Below are 23274 nucleotides of genomic sequence, written 5' to 3'. Positions count from 1 at the left end.
CATGTCACAGTGTCTATCAAAAGCTTTGTCTATGACTCATACTTAGGAGCAGATACTTGATTTTGACATTTATTTCAAAACAGCTCTGCAGAGTGAAGAGGAAACACAGGTATTGTGACCGAGAGAAAAATGGATAAAGCAGATCTGTGTTGGTATGATGCCTTCGTTGCTTTGGAGACCCTATTTTTTTCATTAGCTACACCCACAAGCGTGCACACAGGAAGCTGGTTTACTTTTCATGTCATCACTTTTGTGCAGACTTGAGAAATTAAACTTATCTGGGGTATTAAGCTCCAGTATGCTGTATTGAACCAGCTACAGTGAGTCTTCACAGGAAGGCAGCTTTACATTCTCATCACTTCATAGCATTCTATGTGAGTGGGAAAGAAAGAGAAAAAGATACTTCTAACAAATCTGATCTATTTAGGGAAACAAAACTAGCACTTTGTTTTGTGAATACAGGAGGGAAATCCAGGAGACTTTGGCTCTGGTCATGCTGCAGGTGAGTCAGTGACAGCTATAATAATTCCCTTGATTGGTGCAGCAGGATGATTTTTTTATCTTCAGGTATTTCACTGTTGGTCAGTATAAACATCTTTCTAAGTGATCCTTTGAAATCGGATAAATATGTTTTCTTCTACTACTTGCTTTTTGTTTGTAGCTGGTATGTCAAAATGATTGTATGACTAGAATCACCATGCAAACAACTCATCTTTATGTACAGCTGGCTTCTACTTCCAGTGGAGCTACTGCAGCAACACACTTGACAGGCTTTAACACTATTACTTCACTGGATTTTCATTTAAAGAAAGGGAGGAGAAGTGTAACATAGGGTTTGCCTTAACGTAGCCTGTTATATAGAGAGTACTTACTTATGTAGTATCTGTAAAACTACCTAGCTCTAGGGGTGTCTGTGAGCATAAATGAGCGGGACAATGCCTATGCTAAAGACAAAATGAATGACTTATGATGCCAGCAGGACAGCACTTTCCAAGAGGTCATGATTACTTTACAGATCAGGAATAGCCTAAAACTAGGACCCTGATCATGCAAGCATCTTTGTGCCTAAGTGAACCCCTATTAGACACACTGTAATGTGCATAAGGGCTTGTAGAGTCAGTACCTCAGTTTGCCATAGCTCTGCCTCAGAGAAAGTAAGTAGAGTTGGTCTCTTGGCTGATATGAAATAATAAAAGTAGCCTGATTATAAAAGCTTCTAGCATCCTGTTGCTAGGCATTTAGTGCCCACTGATGTACAAACCTATTGGTATTAGTGTGTAGGCACCTTTAAATTTTAACCTCAAGTCACTTTCACTAATCTAACTTCCTTTAGATTTTTATGTTACCTGGATTCAGTTTTTTTTTTTTTTAACGTAGCAATGAACTGAGGACTCCTTCCAATGTATTTCTGAAACTATAAAATTAAATCCCCTGAATGCCTGCTAAGCTTAATAGAAAATTCTAAGAGGTCAAAAATATTATTAAGTGAATGAAATACACTGAATGTAAAAAGCCAGCAGACAAACGTTGGATGCTGCAAGTTAAATCATCATGGCTGATGTTCTTGCAGTACATTCTGCATGACTTACTTACTAATGAGTAGGCCATTAAGTTTAACATGTTAACAAAACTTAAGGATTGAGAAGGCCATAATGAAATACGGACTGAATTCTCACACACTAAAACTTTCGTCAGATCTAAAGGCAGTGTATGTCCAGCATCAGAGCAAACTAACTTCTGTGCAAATAAAGATGGCAAATGTGATTCTATAAGAATAATGACCATGTTCCAAGAAAATTCCTAGATTACACTAAAAAGGATGGAGGTGGGATGCAGTATTTCTACAAATCACGTCCTGTATATGTCAGTGCCAATGAAATCTCAAATCATTCTCCAAAACGCCGTCCACATATGCTTTCTGAAATCTAAGCCTGACATTGATAAACATGGTAAATCGTGGTGATCTCCACGAATGCTCTACACTGACCTGACTCATTGCAGCCTGGCGAGCTCATCCCATCTCCTCAGGCTAAATCCCCTTCAGTAATGGTGCCGCAAAAACATTCACGAGTGGACACCTTGCTACAGACTGAAAATCCCACAGCACTCAGCAATTAAACAGGAGGAAACGCAAGTTTAGAAAACAATTTTATTAGACAAATTATTTAGACAAATTATACACAGAAAGCTCTGCCACTTGTAACTGAGGCCTCCAAAAAGTGTTTTGTGTATCTGTATAATAGGCAACACATCAAAATAGGCCTATTTTAAATATCGTACATGGTTAACAGGTTTTTTTAATAGCTAAAATCACTGCAACATCTGGTATGTCCCTACGTAGCTTGTTGGAAAGAAATTTTCTTTTTTTTTTTTTTTATTTTACTCAGAAGTGTGGATGAGTTCATGAATGTTACAAGGGGGAAGCAAGTTGTGCATGCTTTTAGACACTTGCTACCCTGGAAACAAAATGGCCTTTTGCATGATAAGAATTTGTTCTGCCTTACACAGTAGACAATATTTGAAGATTTAGTACAAAAAACAGTGACAGTACAAGATGCTCCCCCAGAACAGAATTAGCATCAAAATAGAATAGATCTGAAGAATATACCTTTTAATTTATCCTAAAGCAAATCACATAGGCTGATTCCTATTAATCCTAGCCAAAGAATGAGTTAGGTTAAAATAAGTGTATGGTTGCATTAAAAACAAAACCAAACCAAAAAACTCACAGGATAAACTGCTTGCTTTCTACTTAACTGCATTTTTAGTTTTAAGGATTACAAATTGAAAGCTCTTCCTACATTTCTAACAGGTAACAGTGTTACTTTAAAAAGCTGGTGCCAAAGTGGGCACTCGTTTTGCTCTCACTGCTGTTCTTTCTCTTGTTCTATACAGTTGGCACTAATGTAAAAAATACATAGCTCCTCTAAATCTAACTTAACATATAAAGGGTTAAAATGAGCGCCTGTTCATATTTTTTTTTTTCCTTAAACAATACATGATTATAATTAAGGCCACATCTGTATTTCTCGAGGGCTTTTTTTTTTTTCTCCATTAACACCGTTATTGTATTGATCAACTGCACTGATTTGGAAAATAATTTATTAACCTTTGATCTATGTTTAAACTTCTCTAGAACTATATTAGTTGTTCATGAATGTGGTATGCCTAAGAGAGAGTTCCATTTGTCTAATTAATTAAAAGTGAAATTATCAAAGTTAGCCTTATAGAATGCTCAATAGCCAATGCAAAACCTAACCAAAGGAGTTACATCTAGGTACAAATGTTAAATTGCCCCAGATGTTCTAATAAAAAAGTATAAAATATGCTTTGTTGGCAAATGATGCAAGTCAGAATAACATTAAAGCAACCTGTCTTTTCTAAATGAAAAGACCCCCTGCACTGTACATCTTTCCTGTATACAACACATTTTTACTAAAGCTTTATTAAATGAATTGCAATAGCAATGGCTGCCATTTTATAGCTATATATACATGTATATATATATACACATACCTGTGTGTATATATGTATATATATATATGTATGAGATACTAATTTATTTAACACAACAGAGGCTTCTGCCATATGATACAGTTTACTGTACATAAGAAAAACTTTTAACACTGTACAATCACATAAAGGTCATATGCACTGTTGCAGTGCAAAAGTAGATTTAACTGTAGTCTTTACTGGCATAGTAATGGCTTTTTGTAATCCTACAAAACTGCATTCTCATATTATGGGGCCTGAATGGTCTTTTAACTTCATTTGCTTTGCTTTTTTTTTTTTTTTTTTTTCCTTTTTGCTTTTTTTTTAATTTTTCCATTTTTTAAACTGCAGGGTTTGCCTTTGGTCCACAGTTAAAAGGACACACAGCAGTGGAGCGCTGACTGGATGCAGCAGAATACATGAAAAGGACTTAAGTTATTGCAATTATAGTAAAAAAGAGCGGTGGGGAAGGAGGAGCCAATGCCCTTCTGTAAAGTAATCCTCAGGGTTTTTCTATGCACGAATTGCTGCATGTTTCCTATATTTAAAGTATATGAAAAGCCTGAAGTAACCAAAACCTAATGTGGTGATAAACCAAAGAATAAGTGATTCAACTAGTAAAGAGAATAAAGGGAGACGGAGGAGACCAGACTGAGAAAACAGAGAAGAGGAGGAGGAAGAGTTGTTACTAATAATCCTGATTCTTAAATAAAATAAAAAAAGGGGGAAAAAAAAACCCCAAACAGAAAATCACCCCCAAACAAATTAACCCTCAAAACCAAAAAATAAGGAAAAGAAAAAAGGTTACATCCATGTTAGTCCCACAATATTACAGCTGCTCCTTGCAAAGGGAGTCCTAAAAAAGAAACAGTGAAGAAACTTGGTCTGATGCTCAGATGGAGGTGCCTCGGTCTGGGTCACTACCGATATTCAGCCCCAGAGTAGGAGTTGGTTGGTAAGGGATAGATGACATTGTTTTGATGGGGCTTCTGAAAAAGCCACCATTGGGTGCCCTGTGCCTGAAAGGGCCAGTTCGGTGCTCGGGCACACTGCCGAAGGAGAAACCCGAAGCGGCTTTAGCAGACAGCGTGCGGCTCAGAGTCTGGATCTGTTCTGGTATGAAGGTGGTTGTGGTGATGTGTGTGTTTCTGAAGTCACTGATTTGCTCCAGTGCCTGACGTGTGGGTAAAGTGTCAATGTCCAGCGGGGTCAAGTCAATCGACGAGGTGGAGAACTGTTTATGGGGACTGTCGTCGTCTGTGCAGAGGCTGTTCACGCGCCTGTGGAGGTGCTCCAGGTCGATCTCCTTGTCATCCTGGGGAACGAGAAAAACAAGAGGCACAGCTCACCATCGCCATTTGTCCTGGGTTGAAGCTTCACAGTGCGATCAGAACTGCTTAGGAAGCACAACGCACAATTAACTACAGCTGGCTGTTGGCTGACGGCATCTCTGAACGTCACCAGCAACCACCCCCACCACCTGCAGCTGGGTGGGCTAAGCCAAACCGAGGCAGACCCTTACACCACAGCTACCTTCAAACACTCAGTCCGAACAACTAAACTCCAAGCGCTACCGCTTGGTTTCCATCAGGAAAAGTCAGGCTCAGAGCTAGGTGGGTTGGACTAGCAACAGCTGAATAAGAGTAAATTTTGTGCCATGAAAGCAAAGCATAATCTCAAATGCCTGGGATGATGCCAGTTCTTCAACTCTGCATGAGGACTAAATTTGGATGTCAACATGGGAGGCTCCGAGGGACCAGGTTGTGGTCTTTGTCATCCTCTCAGGGCTTAAGGAAGGGCTAAAAACATCTCAGGTTGCTTTTTGCCTTTATAATATAAATTGTGGTGTAGAAAAGCTGAACTTCCAGACAAAAAAAAAAAGCACTGGTGACTCACTGACATCACACAGAAAGGAGTACACCGGGCAGTTTTAAATTATGATGCCAACAGAGGGTTTAACCCTCCCCTTACCTACAAAGAAGCAATTCCATTAATTCTGATGGAATTACGCTCTTGTGGGTGAGAAGAAGAGAAGGCGGCCTCAGGTATTTATTATAATATATCATTCCTCCTCTTATCTCTGTCCCTTTTCCTTCTTAAATCTCTCCTCCCAGAGAACAGGTTTGTTATAATTGAGAATTTAAATGCATGGAAGTTAAAAAAAGTGGCGATGTCCTGGGTGACACAATAAATCATCTGTATTGTACTGAACTGCAAAGCTTAATTCAAAGTGGCATTAAGTATATATATACAGGGGTATTCCCTCAGTCTAGGTAGCACAGCTCGCTCAGAACAAAAATCGATTTCAACTAACCTTAAAATTTACCTTAATCTCTGTGAAATCTACTGGCTCTTCCAGGCCACTAGAAATATCTCACACTCTAGGACCTCACAGAGGATAATTAGGCAGCCGATAGGTGTGCACTGATGACTTCCAGCCTTGATTACTGCAACTCAATGACTGGCTTGATCCAGAGCTCCCTGAATCAATGGCAAAACTCCTAGTATACCGAATGGGCTCGAGATCCCTCCTTTGTCTAGGAATGAAGTCAAGCACTCTGAAAAAGTCCACACCTAGAACAAACTGCAGGAGTTCATCTACTTAGCAAAATGGATCACCGAATATTTGCACTGGTACCACGCCGAACACAGAGCCCGACTGGAAGGAGGCTGAGAGGCCAGCTCCCCTCCTGGATTTTACCCTCCAAGGGCAGGGACAGGGAGACAAACCGGGGGAAAAGGGGCAGGGAACGGGGCATCAGGGATCTCCCAGGGACTGGACGATCGCTGACCACAGAGGCTTTGGTTTGAGCTCATCACGGGAAGGAAAAAATGCAGTGCTCATTTCTCAGACTTAGCTTTCTGTCTATAGTTTATTCACATGTGGACATAGACATGGGTGCACATAACAACCACACAGGTGACATTGAAACCAAACGCATTCACCAAACGCTCTCTCCTAAAAACTTTGGAGCTGCATATGGATGCAGGAGAACTGGGGCCACATTGGAAGCTAAAGAAATATACAGAGGCTCCGTTAGCACGAGCAAGTCATGACTATGTCTCTGAGGGACAGTCCTAAATATTTTTGCTTTTTTTTTCCTTTTTTCCTTTGTTGGGTTATTTTTGTTTGTTTGTTTGTTTTTAATTTTGAAAAAACATACAAACACTGTAATTTAAAATGCCGATCAGGAAAAGATTGGAATTTCATCACTTCTGAGCCTCTATAAGTTACTCAAAATATTCCTCTTCTCTTACAGAGATGCATTTGGGGCTAGGGTCAGACCAGTGAAAATATGTAAGTGGTGATATTCTCCCATGCTTAGCCCACAACCCAATCTCCACCCAATCGATACACCAAAATGAGACCCACTCACAGTAAGATTGTGCATATCTCCATAATATGATCTTTCCTCTTCTCTCTTGTGTGATCAGTAGTGAAATATTCAGCAGTTTTCACACTTAAATTATCATCAGGCTTCAGAGTCAACATCCCATTGAGATTACTGGGGCGGTTCATACTTCTCTCAGAGCTACCGTTTAAGGCTGTCTGCAGACTCAGGCAGACATCATTGAATGGATTACTTCTGGTACGCGACCGAAATGTTATCTTCGCAACCATAAGACAATTTTTTTCAGTATAAATGCTTGCATTCTGGAGCACAAGATGGCAGCCACCAGGAAAAAGGGTTGGCTTGCTGACCACAAACTGGCCCAATCTGACCCCCGATTCTGGACTAGTGGCCTGGAAGAGCCAATGGATTTCATGGAAGCTAAAATGAATTTTAAGAAAGTTAGTTAAGATGTATTTCTTTGCTGAATGACCCCCACATCCAGGAGAGTGGGGACATTCAGCACATACGTCCATGTTAAACTCAGTTTTGAGCCAAGCTTTTCAATTTAGCGTTGAGATGCAATTTTAAATGCTAAGCTAATGACCACGTAACAAAGATCAAGGAGGCCAAATTATACCATTTGTGGAAAGTATACACTTGAATTTCTCTGCATTTGAAAACTGAAATAGGAAATTTTATAGTTATATAAAATATCCGTGTTGTTTTTTTCTTTTCATTTGTTATTTATTTTTAAGTTTTGCACCAGATAAATATGTAGTATGAAGTTCTGAAAGTTTGGGTAAACAACAGTCAAGTAAATTTTAGGTTTTTAAAATAATTTGCCAGTTGAAACTATACGGTTTCTATTCCTGAGAAACCCAATTCAAAGACTAGAGATTCTTTTTTTTCTTTTAATAATGGTCCGGTCCAGATCTTGAACAAAAAAAAGCTTGGGAATAAAAACAGGCAAGAAAAGATTAAACGTATTCTAATATCAGTGCCAATGCTGTCTAATTAGGTAGTGTAATTAATCCAGCCTGATTACACAGCATTAGATTAGCAGGAATAAACACAATGGAGAAACTGCAGAGAAGGCGAGACCACGGCACAAATTAACAGCAATACCCCACAAGCTACACAGATATGTCTAAGCTACACAGATAGAAAAGCTATAATTGATAGTGCTACATTAAAGCTCATATTTAGGTTCAGCTTTGGGCATCACTGCCAAGTACATTTTAATAACTTCTTTTCTCCTAATGTTTTTCTAGTATTTTGTAGAGCTAAAGACTCAATTATGAAGGTAAGAAATTTGTCGTAAGACTGCATAAGGCTCAGATGGCTGGTAAAGGGACAGGCAGATTGCCACAGGAAGGAAAATATTACACACGCAGGTGTAGAAGCAAGCTCATCTCTGGTATAAAATAACATATCTCCCCATGGTCTCCATCCAAGATTTTCTGAAACAAGTCTGTGGTACATTTCAGAAATAACTCTGGCCTGAATCTGGAAAATATAATGTACTCTTGCTTCCCTGGACTTCAGATGAAATAACGAGAACTGAAGTTCATGGAAGTCTCAAGAGGTTAACATTTCTGAAAATGGGGACAAGCTTATTTAAGAAGCTAACTGTTGATTAAAGGGCTAAACTTTGCAAATCTATTTTGAAAGACTCAGCCACTGAGCTTAGGGGATATATTTTTCAAGAAGCCGCCGAGAAACCTTTGAACTTACTGGTGAGAATTAGCTCTCACCAATGGGAATAATGAACTAAATATTGATGTATTAATAATGTACTATTCTACAAGTAACAGTTGTGTTTTACTCAGAATAGTTGCATATTTATACATCATCAATATACATTTTTTTTTTTTCATTTAAGCTTTTCTAGAAAGAACAGCTAAAGAGATTTTGAGGAACAACATTTACCTTAAAAAATCAGGGACCTAAGGAAATACCTCTGAATTTGATTCCCCACCCTCTCTAATGCTATAAAGTCAAGCCAGCAATCTTTAGGGTGCATGAAAATTCCCCAGGAGAAATGGAGGGTCTAATACCTCTTTTGATGGAACCCGGGAGCCTTTCCTTTTATTCCACCACGTTTCCAACATTGCAATGAAACAGGATAGGACAATCCCAGCAGCGAGGATGCAGAAAACACCTGCAAAACTTTTTATGTCCAGGGCACCTCCTTTCTGTTTGGTATCCACAGATGAGTAAAGATCACATTGACCGTTCTTCGGCCACCACTTATGCTTCAGTATGTCCATGTCACCATTCTGCTGCAGCTCCAAAATCCTTGAGAAGAAAGCACAGAGTCAGGGGTTACAGTGGGGCAGTGGAGGTGGCACCTGAGAGTGCGAGGATGTAATCCGACTACTTGAAACCTTCCCATGAGTCTCGGAAAGCCAAGCAGCTGATGACTCCAGATAGACTGATTTAGCCAGAAAAGAAAGCTTGAATATGGGGTTGCCTGTAAGACTAAGCATATAGATATCTATGCTCCACTCTAGATACAGGAAAGCACACACAAGTCTCTCTTTCCTTCTTTTAAGACCCTTAATGAAAATCCTTTACTTAATATACCATATTTTCTTACCTGTCTTTCACTACAGACTATGTCATTTGACTTGTGTAGTGCATTAGATATTTGATAATATATATTTTGCATTTTAATTGCTGAAGAAGAGACATTTCAATCAATAAAAAAAAAGAAAATACAGTTCAGATGTACCACAGGATACACGTTACCTTATTGTAAACTGATTTTTATCATGTTACCTACTTGCTGCTTTGGAGAGAGAGCAGAACCATCTTAGCTGCATTCAGTGATGACCTAAGCTAATCTTGCCCAATGGGAGCGTGCGACCTGCTGGTAAGTGATTTCCATAGGAAGGTTCTTTGCTGCGGAATTCACTCATCCTTGCACCTATGTACACAGCCCATCACCAAAGATTTACTGGGCAGCTTGCAAGGCCAACGTATTTAGCTAGACTTCCTGTGGGATGAACAGTTTGAGAAATGACAATTTTGTTTGGAAGATTTTCATATTTAGTTCATTTATTCCTGAGGAGAGTGTTTTTTTAAAAACATCCAGAAGTGACTAGAGTAGCAGCTGGGTGCATCTGGTTACCCAAAATAAAAAATTCAATGATTACACTTAAAAAAAATAAAACAGGGGGAATGTTTTCCTTCATGTAATGAATTTGTTTTTCATTTCAGTGTTGGAAGGCAAACAATTACTTGTGCAATCATTTGACACAGCATGCAAAAAATCCAAGTGCACACAAACCAGCAGAGGTCTGCAATGTTGCTACCAGAGACTGTACTGCATCAAAGGGGGAAGAAAAGCTGTCCCACTCACTCAGGGCTACCATAACAGCTCAATGCAGTGGTCTACCTCAACCTCAGAAGACCAGAATATTATGAAAGGGAGTTTGAATGCACCTCAGAAGCACAGGGCAACTGCTCTATACAGAGATCATTCAATCTCTAATGCCACTTGAACAGGTAGTCATGTCAATGAAGCCACTAAATTTTCTGTGGCACATTCAAATGACTATATACTTATGCTGTGGTCCTACCAGGAATGGGAGACTTCAGGCAGCCATCAGTGGCTTAAATCCCAGCACAGCTCTGGAGTGCACCTCTGCTTCCTACCTAGGAGTAATTCCCATGGCTGAGCTCCTGACCTGTTCAGAGGGGAACTGCTTGTCCACCTCTGTGCTGTACCAAAGGGAACAGTGCCCTTGAAGAATAGATTGCAGGTGATACACACGGCTTTGGAGTTGTCAGAATCACCTTGTTTGCATATCTTTGTGTTTATAAGAAGTGGGACAAATTCTGTGCAACGCCTGCTGACAGTACATCGCTGAAGGTCCAGCCCTGAAGAACTGTGAACAAGGTCAGAGTTGCCTGGGCTATATTTTGAATTGTCCCAACCCAAGGACAACTTAGGGAAGCCCCACCCCAAAGCTTCCTGAGGGGGCAGGGATAAGTCAAGGACTGGAGGACTCTCCGTTCTATTGCAAGAGACAGAATAGCTGTTATGAGACATCCATGTTCAGAGGAGCTTTGGGGGCATGGGGACCATACACAGGATTGCTGCCATTGCTGCCCTACAGCTGCCTGTTGGGAGCCTGTAGAGAAGCTGGCGCCAGACCCAGTAACAGGAGGAGATGCAGCTGGGACAAACTGGAACATGAGCAATCCTGACTAGATAAAAGGAAAAAGGGAGAGGTCAAACACCAGAACAGAGAATTTGCAGCGTCTCCATCCCTGGTGATATTCAAAGGCCCACTGGGCAAGGCCCAGAGCAACCTGACCTAACTGGACCTGCTTTGAGCAGAGGGCTGGGCTGGAAACCTTGAGATCCTTTCCCACCATAATTACTCCTCTGTGACGGCCAACACAGTCCATATGCTACTCTCTGTCATGGCATAGAGTGGTTACAGACATAACTCACCATAATTCTGGTTCTCACTGCCCTAGCATCCTGCATTCGGACTTACGCGAGTATTTTGGCCCAAATATTCCAGTCTGTCAGGTTAGCAGGAGCAGCAGATAGTCAGCATAAACAGAACCCTTTTGTCTAAGTTGTTGTAGAGTAATAGAAGATTAATTTTTGATGCCCAATCCAAACATTTGGCATATATGTTTTTTTATTTAGGAGTTACTGTACTATCTACACAAGGCAGTAACAAAACAACATTGTGGGGCTTATTTCTTCCAGCAGCAGCTCTAATCCCTGAGCAGGGCTATTTTCTCTCTTTTATTCAGTCAGTAATAGAATGAACCATCCAAATGATTGCTCTATTCTCATTAATTAAATGATTCTTCACTTGTCAGTGTAATTCCTGATTACACAAGACATCTTTTCAACAATAGGCATTTGCATAAAGACACTGAACTTTAGCTTGTTCCTTAACAGAGATTTATTCCTAATTGTACTCCTGTTAATTATTGGCAATTTTCTTTATGGATGTAACATACAAGTTCAATTATTTAAAGGAAAACATAAAAAAGAAGCAGAAACTGGGGATAGTAATTACATCATTACATGGAAAAGCTTAAGAGATGGAAAGCTTATAATGAAGCCTTGTAAAACTGTAGCTGAAAACAGATGTTGAGAGATAAAATACATATCAAGAGAAATTATAAGAGCATGAATAGCTAACTATATTAACTTCATACAGAGAAAAAGGGGGATCCCACTTCTATTACACTTAGTAAAGACTTTGTTTCTGAATTCACCAGTTTGTGGAACCAAAATAATAGTTAACATACTAAGAAGATTTAACACTACCAACCTGTTCCTAGTTATGAAACTTCCTATTTTTGTAGCACGTTTTCAGAAATGAAAATCGTACTTTTATGGAAATTCCATGAAAAACAACATGAGGAAGGGTGCTTTCTTGAGAGCCTGCACAGCCCATAGGCCCTGCTGTCCTTGCGTGCTGCAGGCGCTTCCCACACGATGGCACCCTTTCCCTAAAAATACGTGCTTTTCCTGCAGCTCCTGGTGGGTGCCCTTACACACTAATCAGACACCTGTGGGGTGGCAGGCACTACAATCAGTTTCGAATTTGATTTTCAAATTTAATAAATGACTAAAATAATAATGCATTAACTAAATGCTCTGAATGATAACGATGCACTAGACACTATAATTCCAGCAAGTGCCTCTTCTCCCAAGTCCCAGATTTTTACAGCTGAACTTTTTCCTTGACAGCCTTGGCTCCTCTGAGCCTGCTGCCTTTGCATGGAGTAGTATTGCAACGCGTAAGGCAGTAGTAAGAGTGGTGGAAAGTAGTAAGTAGGGTGTGTGAGTTCCTGCTGTTTTGAAACACCATAGTCTTAAAAAGTTTACAAAAGAGGCCTATATATTGAAATAATCTGATTTGTCTGAAAAACATGACCTTTAAAACTTGCTTATGGATAGAGTGCACGTCTTAATGTATTTTTCTCTAGCAGGCAAACTGTTACAGTAACATTTTTCAAGGCAATGACTAAAGTTACTGAGCTGCACAAAAGAAAACGTCTGCATGCACTTCAACTAATTTGGCCCTGAATTCACAGTGCCAAGTGATGTCTAGTGGATATAAACACAGAAACCTAAACTGCCTGCGGTTTCCAAATCTGACAGTGATGTGAACAAATCCTACTGAATCAATGGGAATAGGGCTGGATTCAACTTGGTAACTACATACTTTGCTCCTGGCAGTGAAATGTAATTACTCCTGCAAAATACCCACAGATAAAAAAAATCCAACTTATTATGATAGCAAGGTGTCACAAATGCTACAAAATTGAGACATCTGTGACAACACTGTTTTTTTGATCTTGTTTTATTCTTTCTGAGTTATCAGTAGCAAGCAAGAAATGCAACAGGCTATTTACAATGCGATCAGAAACGCTAATGCATGGTCTGAGATGCCAAAGGTTACTGAATATTGTCTTCCTGCACCCGGAACGTGTTATCCAGAGGGATAACTTCACCATTGGCACTGACAAGGAAGAGGAGACGATGACGTGCTACTCTGGCTCTAGTCTCCCAGATCAGGCTGCTGGAGGGAGGAGATGCACAGAGCCGTACAATGAGTGCCCACTGTCAAAAGGGGGGGCGGGGGGGGGGAGAAAAAGTAAATAAATTTAAAAAAAAAAAGGGGGGGGGGGGAAGCTGTTTGTGTACCTCAGTGGGCTGTGCCTTGGGAGCCCAAGCCGAGATCCCAGCCCTTGCGCCAGCTCCCGGGGAGCTCCTGGGTATGTCGCATGGGTCACGTCTGGGAACGCTTAGTGCCTGTGGATGGGGCCAGGTGGTTAAAACAGCTCAAGTAACTTCTCCAGTGGCTAGCCAAGAGTCAAATTCCTCAGGCAAAACCTCCACACCAGAGCTTTTCTAACAAAAATCCAGTACCAAGCCTTCGTAGAATTCAGTTCTCTTCTTGTTAAACTAGATATAAAACTAAGCTGATTTGTGACCATCCTTCACTTCTCAAAGTAGACAGGCAAGAACCCACAAGGAGGTTTTACTTTGTTTCAATGAAGCAACTGCCTAAATCTTCCTTATTCATGGCAATAACTGGAGTGATGCCAACTCCTACTGCATCTCCTTGAGTGGGCTTTAGGTTTTGGCAAAGCAGGCCCCCCTCTCGGCAGCAGAGCAGCTTTCGCAGGTGCCACCTGCAAGGCTGGCTCGGGGCTTCGGTGCTGGAGAGGGATGGCTGCTGCCCAGTTCAGCTTGCTGCCTCCTGCCTGGGGAAGAGGCAGTCCCAGCCATGGGGAGGGAAAGAGGGAATAAGGGTGGAGACAGGCAAGTAGGAAGCTCTTGGGGGTCCTTTTCACCTCCTCCCCTGCCAGCAGCCTCGCTGAGACCCAGTGAGTTTCCATTATTCTGACCTTATCCTTGGGGCCTCGCAGGAGATACACGTTCATGCTCAAAGCCTTGACTTTGAGGCTATTCCCAGCGCCAACAAATAGTGTCATTCCCCAGCTGCCCAACAAATCACGTTTGCATCATATTATGGCCATGGACCACGATGAAGCTGCTGAGGAGAGCGAAAGATACTATCTGTGTTCACCTACAGCAGGGGAAGGTTCCTGTGTAATTTGGTCTTGCTCGAACACTACAAAATAAAGAGATAGGGAATGGTCAGAAATAAAACTCAGAAGCATTTAGAGAGCTGGTGGGAAGGTGTTCATCCAGAAATGGCTGCTTGCCTGGCATCAGCTGCACTACCCAGTTAGCCATCCCTAGACCTAAGCCCAGAATTAAAAGGGGCACCAAATCTTTGAAAAACACAGCCCAGAGGTAAAGGAGGTGTGGGAAGGTGTAGGGCAGAAGTAGATGTCCCGGGGTGAAAGAAAGAGGGGAGCCGTGCCAGCGCCTGTTCCCGAGCAGACTGAGGTGATGGTAGGAGAGCTTACAAAATGAGCAAAGCACCTGGAGGCAGAGAGATCATTGCTATTCCAGTCCTTCCTTCAACTACAGGTCTTGATATCTGTAAACAAAAATGCTGGTGTTGAAGAGACTGTTTTCTGTGTGGGTTGTTGGTTTTTTTTTTGTTTGTTTGTTTGTTTTTTTTTTTTTTTCCAAGCCAGTATTTTAATGAGCTGCCAATCACAGGCTCCACGAGAGGGAATTTTTCATGCCAGCCAAATGCAGCTTGGGCTGCCAGATTAGACGAAGCCATGCTCCCTCTCCACCCGTTCCCACCACTTAACCCAGCAAAAGAGCACCCTTGGGTCCAGCTGGGAAGCCTGTTTTCTGGCAGGGACTCCAAGCAGATTTAAACCCAGCTAACTTGTGCCCCACAAGGGCGGGCAGGTGGTCGCTCCAATCTGCCCTTAAGCAGCGCTTGGCATCACACTGCTGTTGCTAGGAAGGCAGTACGCAGAAACAAGGATAAGCATCTCACCTTCTAGATAAGATAGAAGAAGCAGTAGTAAACCAGACGTGCTGTTCAGCATTAAGGATTTGCATATCAAACAATACGATAAGAGAGAAAGCAGCTGACCTTCTGTTTTGCTCAGCAATAAACCATTAGCTTCAGAAGATGCAGCACTCATGACTTGGATCCCATAAATTAGTATCACTTTGTTCAAATTAGTGAACTTCTTTTTACTTAAATCTGTTAAACTTATGTGGACACTCTCTCAAATACAGAAGGCTGAACTTAAATGAAACAGCATCCGCAGTAACAAGAAATGAGATATTAACGATATTGATTATACAGCTGTGGTGGAATTTTATAAGGACGGCTTTATAATAGTTTGTTTCAAGCCACGTAGTTTTGCTGAATACTAACAATTCAGAAACCTAGATAAAGATGAAAATCAAGTTATTCAAGATCTTCTGCTTACTTTTAATATAGAAAAAGTTGAGGTGAGCTTAACTGGCCTTTCACCATGCAGATCTTTCCTGCTCAGGAGAAAGCAGCGATAAAAGTATTAGTACCTATTTATAAATCCCAAATGACAACAGAACATCTACAGACAGTCGCATAAATATCATGAGTTCATTAAACCCAGTGCTGTTATGATAAACACCAAATTAATTCATTATGGCAAGTCATGGTACACCACCAACCTTATTAAAACAACGAAACGTACTTTCAAGGTTTATTGGTTCCTGTGCACTACCTGTACTCCAGCCCTCTTTTAGAAAATTACTTGAAAAGCGACAGTTACTAAGCTTTTTAAAAAAATTCAATACATCATGGTCACAGGAACACCTAGTTTTCCTCTTGCTTTCATAAACCATAAACCAAAAGCAAGTCCCTGCACATGAAGGCAGGGACAGCTCCTGGATTCTGCAGAAGAGCAAAGCAGACTTGCACGTGCTCCCCACAACCAGGACAGCTCTGCACTTCCTCTCCTCGGTTTGCACTGGGAAAGGCTGTCTTGCTAACTGCCATGCTTCCAACATCATCTCTGAGATCCAAAGATCAGCTGTGATGTTGCACGTGATTGCCGTAGAATGGAGATAGCGCTCCTTCCCAAGATTACACTTTCTTCAAACTGTCCCCTACCATAATGCTCGTGCAACACTGGAAGCAGTCATAAATGACATTTTGACTATACGAGGAGACAGTACGATTACATACGTATGACTTGAGTCGCAGGTCCCAAGTTGCATGTAAGCAAACCAGTAGCTCTTTTCAGAACTGAAATAATTGATGATTTCACACAAAATCAGGAAACCTCAATGTCCAAAGTCAGCAGGAGTTTCATCATTAACTTACAGACAGCAGAGACCAACACAGAGCACATTTGGGAACCCAACCCTTCTGGTTAGGCTGTGACAAAAGTGACATTTTTCTGCCTCGGTACAGGATACCTGGATTAGCCAAAAATGGAAAGCTTGGAAAATGCCCTTTCAGTCACCACATACTTCTCAGATGTCTTCTCCCCCAAATCTCACCTGATCGAACATTTCTCCCCGGTGTCACTTGTCAACTGTCCCCTGCCTGAGAAGCCCTGTGGTTAACAAGCCATGTAAAGAACTGCACTCCTGCTTAGCAGGAGAAAGCAAACTATTGTAAAAAGTACTTGAGTTTGACTTTGTTATTGTTTTTTCTCCAAGAGTGAGATGCAAATGGACGGTTATTTGGGTCAATTACTATTTAATGTAGTTCATTCTCAGATTTTTTGAGTACAAAGTGATAAATGAAACACAAAGAGTTTTCATTAAGAAAATGCCCAAATGAAATATTAAAATGCTTGCCTTTTAAGGAAAAAAATATTTTTTAAAAAAATTACATCATAAGGAATAACTTTAACTAATCTGTTTAGACCATCTGCTGATGCCCTATGGGAAGGATAAATAAACGAGGAGTTCACTGAACCTGACCTAGCACTGAATGAATATGCAAGCCTTATCTTCAGCTAAGAAGCAATTTCATGAGAAATCAAATTACTAACATGATTAATCTTAAGAGTTGTGGTGACTAGTGAACTTTAATTTTTATATACTGTATATGTTTATGCTACCTTTAAAAGTCAAGCACTCATTACAGCTATGACAATATGGTCTTTGCTAATATCAAAGTTGGGCTCCAATGAATTGATAACAGGCAGAAAGCAAGCAAGCCCAAAAGACGCAAGAGAGCTGAAAAGGAAAAGACAATTAAGTCCCACAGAGACCCTGAACATATCTGCAGTCAGAAAGTGAACACCTTGGGTGGTCTTTGAAAATGTCAGCATCATCCTTAAGCACACTGTGATATTTGGGTTATTGGGTGCAGGAAAAGATCTTTCACTTTAGCGTAAGAATCTGGAAATGATCATCTTTGCTTGGAGTCACGCTTCAGGCAGTGCAAAGCCTCATTCTTATACGAACTACCTATATCCACATTTTGAGAAACAGAAGACATCAGTTGCATTAAGTCCTGTTAAGTGACAGTCTAGAACAGCTCATTTTTAAACTGAGATCTAGGTGGCACTTGCATATTTGACATTTATTTGATATTTACATAAGCAAAGATGACAAAAATATATAGCTGATGATTCTCTCAGGTTTTTTTAAACTGCTTGTCCAGTGCTTTTTTTTTTTTTAGCCCTTAAAAATGTAAAGCAAAGCCTTCAAATTGTTCTTTTAGATAGTGTTTAAATGAGTGATTTACATAGCTTGATTTAAATATCATCATTTGGATTACAAAGAACCCAAATCAATAGTTTAAAGCTATCTCCAAGGTGAACAGAATTGTTGATAGAATAGGAGAAGCTAGACAGATAAATACAGAGTCTGAAGATCAAATCACAATAATACGCTTTGTGTCTGAAATTTGACATTTAAAAATATCTCAAAGGCTCTTATCTCCTAGATACTTGGTTAAAGTAGTGAAAGCTTCCCAGATCCATTCCCATCCAGGGTTTTAAACATATTGGGGTTTGAAACCAGTACTTCTGAACATGAACACTGCATTAACCAACCACATAGATTAATGCTATACGAAGGAGAGCCCTCTCAAAACAATCCTTTAGACACTGAAAGTGAAAATGTTTAAGGTATCCTATAAGATATATTAGTGCTTCAAAATTCAATTCGTTACTTTGATTTGTTTTCCCAAGCAAAAGCATTTCATAGAAGAAGCATTTCTAGAGATACCCCCAAAATACACTCTTTCTTTAAAGCCTTTTTAAAATCATAGTAATGAATACTCTTCAAATACACACAGCAGTATAGTGACTATCTGGGGAAGCCTAAGGAATTGCCACAATTCTGCCTAGGAAATTATGAGAGTCCCTGCCAAGTTTACAGGAGGCACTGAAGAGCGAATTTGACTGTCTTTTTAAAAAATTAAGATTTCTTACACTATATCTTGCAGTTTGAGAAATGCCACTCCTGCTGTTCAGGCTAAATGTGTGTCAAACCACACTTTTAACACAAGCCTGACCCAAGTAACAAATAGATCTGCCTGAGATGGGTGCCACTAGAAATATTGCCTAGGGCACCTCAGCTGCTCTGGGGCTAGCTCTGCCTACTTTCCCTTCCAAGGTGCATCAGGTAAGCCTTCCTCAAAGACACACGAGATCTTAAATTTCTCTACCTTGATGAGCATTCAGATATTTTAACCTCCCTTAGGTGTAGAAGGAAATGATGAAAGATAGAGTAGTACAGCTTTGCAAGCAAAAAAACCTGCCTGACTGCTGTGCTATGCTCAGTCTGTGCATAGCCCTAACTGATGCGATGCGTTGCTGCTGCCTTCTGTAACCGTGTTGCTCTTATGTATGGGGAGATAAGCTCGGAATTGGTCTAGTCGCTCATCTTCACCAGACTTAGCGATTACCTTCAATAACGCATCTGTGCCAGGCTGCTGACCCCGTGTATGTTGGTTTTCTGCCGATGGGAGAGCTTACTGACAGATTTCGAAGACAGAGCATCTTTCAGTGCCGTTGCAGGACTACCAGCAATACAGAGAAGCTAAGAAGCCTGGCACAGAAACCCTGCTAGCTACTGGAGGTTACAAAAGTTAATAATTGATGGTTTCTTGCCCACCTTCCACTGCAGTGTGTGTCCTGAGGGGCTGCAGTCTACTTTGCATGATAGGAATCAGCACTTTAAGCAGAATAATGTTTACTCACAGGATCACACTACGTGAGATTTCCGTATTAGAGAAGTGCCTTGATAAGAACCGAGTGCCATTCAATCTGGATAACAACCTGCAGGAGGACCGAGTGTTTATTCTGTTAATAAAGGCATCTCGCTGGTAATGCTGCAGTTTTTCAAGAGCCGCAGCCAGCTAGCTTGGCTGTATTCTTGTCTCCCAAACTTTGCCTAATCAGGTCCTCTGGTCCCTTCTGCATTGCAATAAGCGAGGGCTGAACCTACTCACATGCATAATGGTACTTTTTTTTTGGCCTCTGGGTTTTAGCGCTTTGGAACAAGGCAGTGCAATCCAGACCCACCATTACTTTCGCTGCTGGAGGAAGCAGAGCAGAAGGAATTGGCAGGAGGATCTGAAGATTTGCATTTCAACTCATACCTTTTTTCCACTCAAATCTAGGCCCATATTATTCACACAAACTTGAGGGATGTCTGTTCTGTGCAAAACAAGTTCATTAGGCAAAATAGACACGCAGCAAAGCCACTAGCATACTTAAGTCTTCTGTCAGAAATTTCAGCCCAGGCAGAAGCACGAGGAAATAACTGCTTTTCTTTGCAACTAATCCATCCAGATCAGAAATGAGACTTTTCCATAGGGTAAGAAGAATAAATAAGAGAGTAAGAATAAGTAGAGTAAGATTAAGTCCTAGCCACCCACAAGAACATACCCCTCTTATGCCCTATATTTCTAATATTTCATATTGGAGTATCCAATGATTACATTCAACAGCAAACATACAGAAGCATAAGTTAGAAACAAGGTAAACAGGAAAAGTTTCACGGAGTAATCTCAAGCTTAATTTTTAAATTGAATGTTAAAAAAAAAAAAAAAAAGCTTCCCAACAAAGCAATAGTACAATCTGATTCTTTTTTAACTCCAGAATGATTTTAAAGCATTTGACACTGTGACAAAATTTAGTGATTTTCATGAGGAAATCTGCCTTCTTTCACTGTGTATCTTGATTATCAAAGTTCGCATGGTTAAAGCGAGTAATTTTCTTACATTCTACTCTTAAAAGTAAGCAACACAATTTCAGTATTTAGTTTTTCAGCCTTAGAGCCCCTAATTGTTTCTCAGTGTTTGGGAGGTTCCTATGTTTTTAGAAGTGTGGGTTTCCCCCCCTCCCACCAATCTATTGGTAACCGACCTGAATTATATTCCATTTGGCTCAGGGGAATAGGAGACATAGGAAACATAGGCTTGCAGAGCACACATAATTTGTATCCTAAAAGTGTTTTACAGCTTGACCAACCAAATCTGCAATTACAGGAAATGCCTTGAAGCAAAAATCTTTCATAGTCAGCCAGACTGGATAATGGGCACACTTACCCTCTGTTATTGTACCTACTGTCACTTCTTTTATAAAATGATTAATCCCACTTGCAGTTATGCAATTTCTACTATCCAAATCTCAGAGGAGGAAGCTTGGGAGCAAATAAGTGAACCTTTCCCTCCTTCTCCCTTTCCTCCCTCTCCAGTAGGCACAGCCCACAGAGCAGCTTCCCACAGAGGCTGCTGGGCTGGGCTTGCTCATGCTCTCATGACACCGTGCCACAGCAGACTGATACGGTTTGCTACTACTGACACAAAGCGATGCAGGGTTTGCCATGTAAAGTTACAAAAAGTATCCCATCATTTTCCTGTGCTTTGGGCCAGGTAAACTGTGGCTGAAAGAAATAACCCCAGAAATAAACCACAAGGTGCTCTTCTATCAACTCCCCTCTGCAGAATGCCAATGGCTTTGTAGGGAATTTAACAATTTTACAGCATAGGTCAAAACCAAGCCACTTGGTACTGAGATTCAATTTGGATAAACTGGTGAGCCTGCTCAGACAATCTGTGCATATCTTGAAAAAGATCAAGGGCATGAGGTCAAATTCTGCGGCTTCTTTTTGATAGCACAGAGAAGTGAGCTCCTTCTTTCTGCTGGCAGAGGCAGATCCGAGAGCTGGATGAGGGCTCCTGTTGCTGCCCTGCTGCACGTTGCTCAGCTCAGAGCACAGGGCAGGTTTGGTGATAACCAGCTCCCATCAGAGAGTCTCCCTAGCAAGATCCACTGCACTCAAAAGTAGAGTTTTTCAAAAGACATAAGAGAAAGGGAGCCATATAAAAAAAAAATAGTCTCCCAAGTTTAGGGGGAGAACCAAGACTATCCTGACTTCTCTTGAAAAGCTGTCTGGCAGAAGAGATGGTAGCATGAGTGGCAGGATATTCCCAACCCTAATTTCCCAATTCCAGAAAGTAAAAGTTTATTTGTGGGAGGGGAAAGGAGGATATTAACAGGTTCTTATTTTTACCCAGCCAGTTCACCTTTCTCTGCCTCTGTGTCAGACTGAAAATTAGGATTCCACTGAATGGCCCTGTCACCATGCTGCAAATCACAGCTGCAGAAGATGACACACAGTAAATCACTGTCCTTTCACTGAGAGCTGCCATAAATAATGCCACAGGAGTTCTCCCCCTGCAACCAGCAGCTGGCTGCAACTGCTGGGAGCAGAGCTGTAATGCAGCCCCAGGTAGGGAACGGAGAGAAAGTGGAACAGAACAGTCTGAAAAATAAGATCCTGGCATTTATCATCACATTAACTTGTAAGCCTTTCAAAATATTTGTCTCTTCTCTCCCACAGGAGAATTTCTATAAGCAAGTTGTCATAACTTCAGACAAATTTCAAGAACGCGCTACGTTAATTTTCCTAAAGTACTTAATCTTAAAAAAGTATTTTCATTAACAGCAAGTATTATCACTCTGCTTTTACAGAAGAGAGAGCTGAGGCAGAGACAACGAAGCAGGCATGGCAAGATCAAACCCCAGGTGACTGATGGAAGCAGTGGCTGAACCCGGTCCCTACTCTCTCTATTCCCTTTCGCAGTGGGTATATTTATTTGTTTTCCTAAGAGAAAGTGGAAAAAAAGAGAACACAAGGAAAAAGAGCAGTTTGGCAGGCTACATGACAGGTGGAAAAGGCCAAAGATGTGGAAGTGTATTAGCCATGACTTCCCAAGCAAGCAGTTGGCTGACTCTATTGCTCAGCCTCTTCATCAATGACAGTTTTTGAAGGCTTGTGCTGCAGCACAGCCTCTCTCTTGCTGGTTGTACGTGTTTCCCAGGCATGGGCACAGCCCCAGGGTTACTGGCAGGGCCAAACTCTGGGCAGGCTCAGCCCAGAGGGGGACCCCCAAGGCAATGGACTGCAGGAGAGCTGGAAGGGACATGGCCCTCATGGTGGCCGGGCAGTACCACAGCCCCTCTCCAGCTCTAGAGGGATTAGAGTGGCACTGGTTGCTGGTGACAAAAGGGAGCGATGGAAGATCCTTCTTCACATTCCTAGCAAAGCCATAACATTTCCCAGCCCTTTCCAGCCCCACCTGACACCAGCCCTCCCCTGAAACTCTGCACCATTCCCACACTGCTGTCCTTAACTACAGTTTTTTCACCTACTTTGGGTCAGACCTCACAAATACCTGGAGACAAGCTCCAGGAGATACTTCTCTCCCAGGGAGCACTTGACTGAAGAAGGTGACCAAGGATATTTATTGCAGTCTCTCTCGTGGATGCTGCCTGCAGCTGGGGGTAAATAGCAAAAAACCTAAGGTAACCTCAGATTCATTCCTCTCATGCTTGGCAAAAAGTAGGAGCAGGGGCTTTTTGCAGCACACTCACGCTGCTCTAAGATTCATATAACTATGATCAACTATATAGAACAGTTTTAATTAGGATTTTGCTAATCACCAAGCATCTGGCTAAAGTTTCCCTTGAATATTTTTCTAGCCAGCATGGAGGGTAAGTGGATTTGCCAGAGTTCTGTAAATACCAGTTGTTAATAAAGATGTACCCAACC

The 23274-nt window shown here is 41.2% G+C and overlaps 1 protein-coding gene across 5 annotated transcripts in view; it reads right to left on the bottom strand.

The window, feature by feature from the left end:
- Positions 1–2135: 2135 nt before the first annotated feature.
- GRID2 (glutamate ionotropic receptor delta type subunit 2) overlaps positions 2136–23274 on the bottom strand; it is a 740237-nt gene continuing 719098 nt past the window's right edge. For 2 of the 5 annotated variants that reach the window (XM_030020211.2, XM_030020220.2), the window contains 2 exons: positions 8885–9125; positions 2136–4807 (listed from right to left, as the gene is read on the bottom strand). In XM_030020211.2, coding sequence (XP_029876071.1) covers positions 4385–4807; positions 8885–9125 — 664 coding nt within the window. In that variant the 3' untranslated portion in view covers positions 2136–4384. Of the gene's footprint in view, positions 4808–5818; positions 6077–6869; positions 7266–8884; positions 9126–14796; positions 14828–23274 lie in introns of those variants that run through there. The other 3 variants (XR_003924280.2, XR_003924278.2, XM_030020238.2) reach the window with 3 other exon arrangements.

This window comes from Aquila chrysaetos, chromosome 1 (assembly GCF_900496995.4).
Source record: "Aquila chrysaetos chrysaetos chromosome 1, bAquChr1.4, whole genome shotgun sequence".
In the NCBI taxonomy this organism is placed as follows: Eukaryota; Metazoa; Chordata; class Aves; order Accipitriformes; family Accipitridae; genus Aquila; species Aquila chrysaetos.
This window is presented reverse-complemented; position numbering and strand designations above follow the sequence as displayed.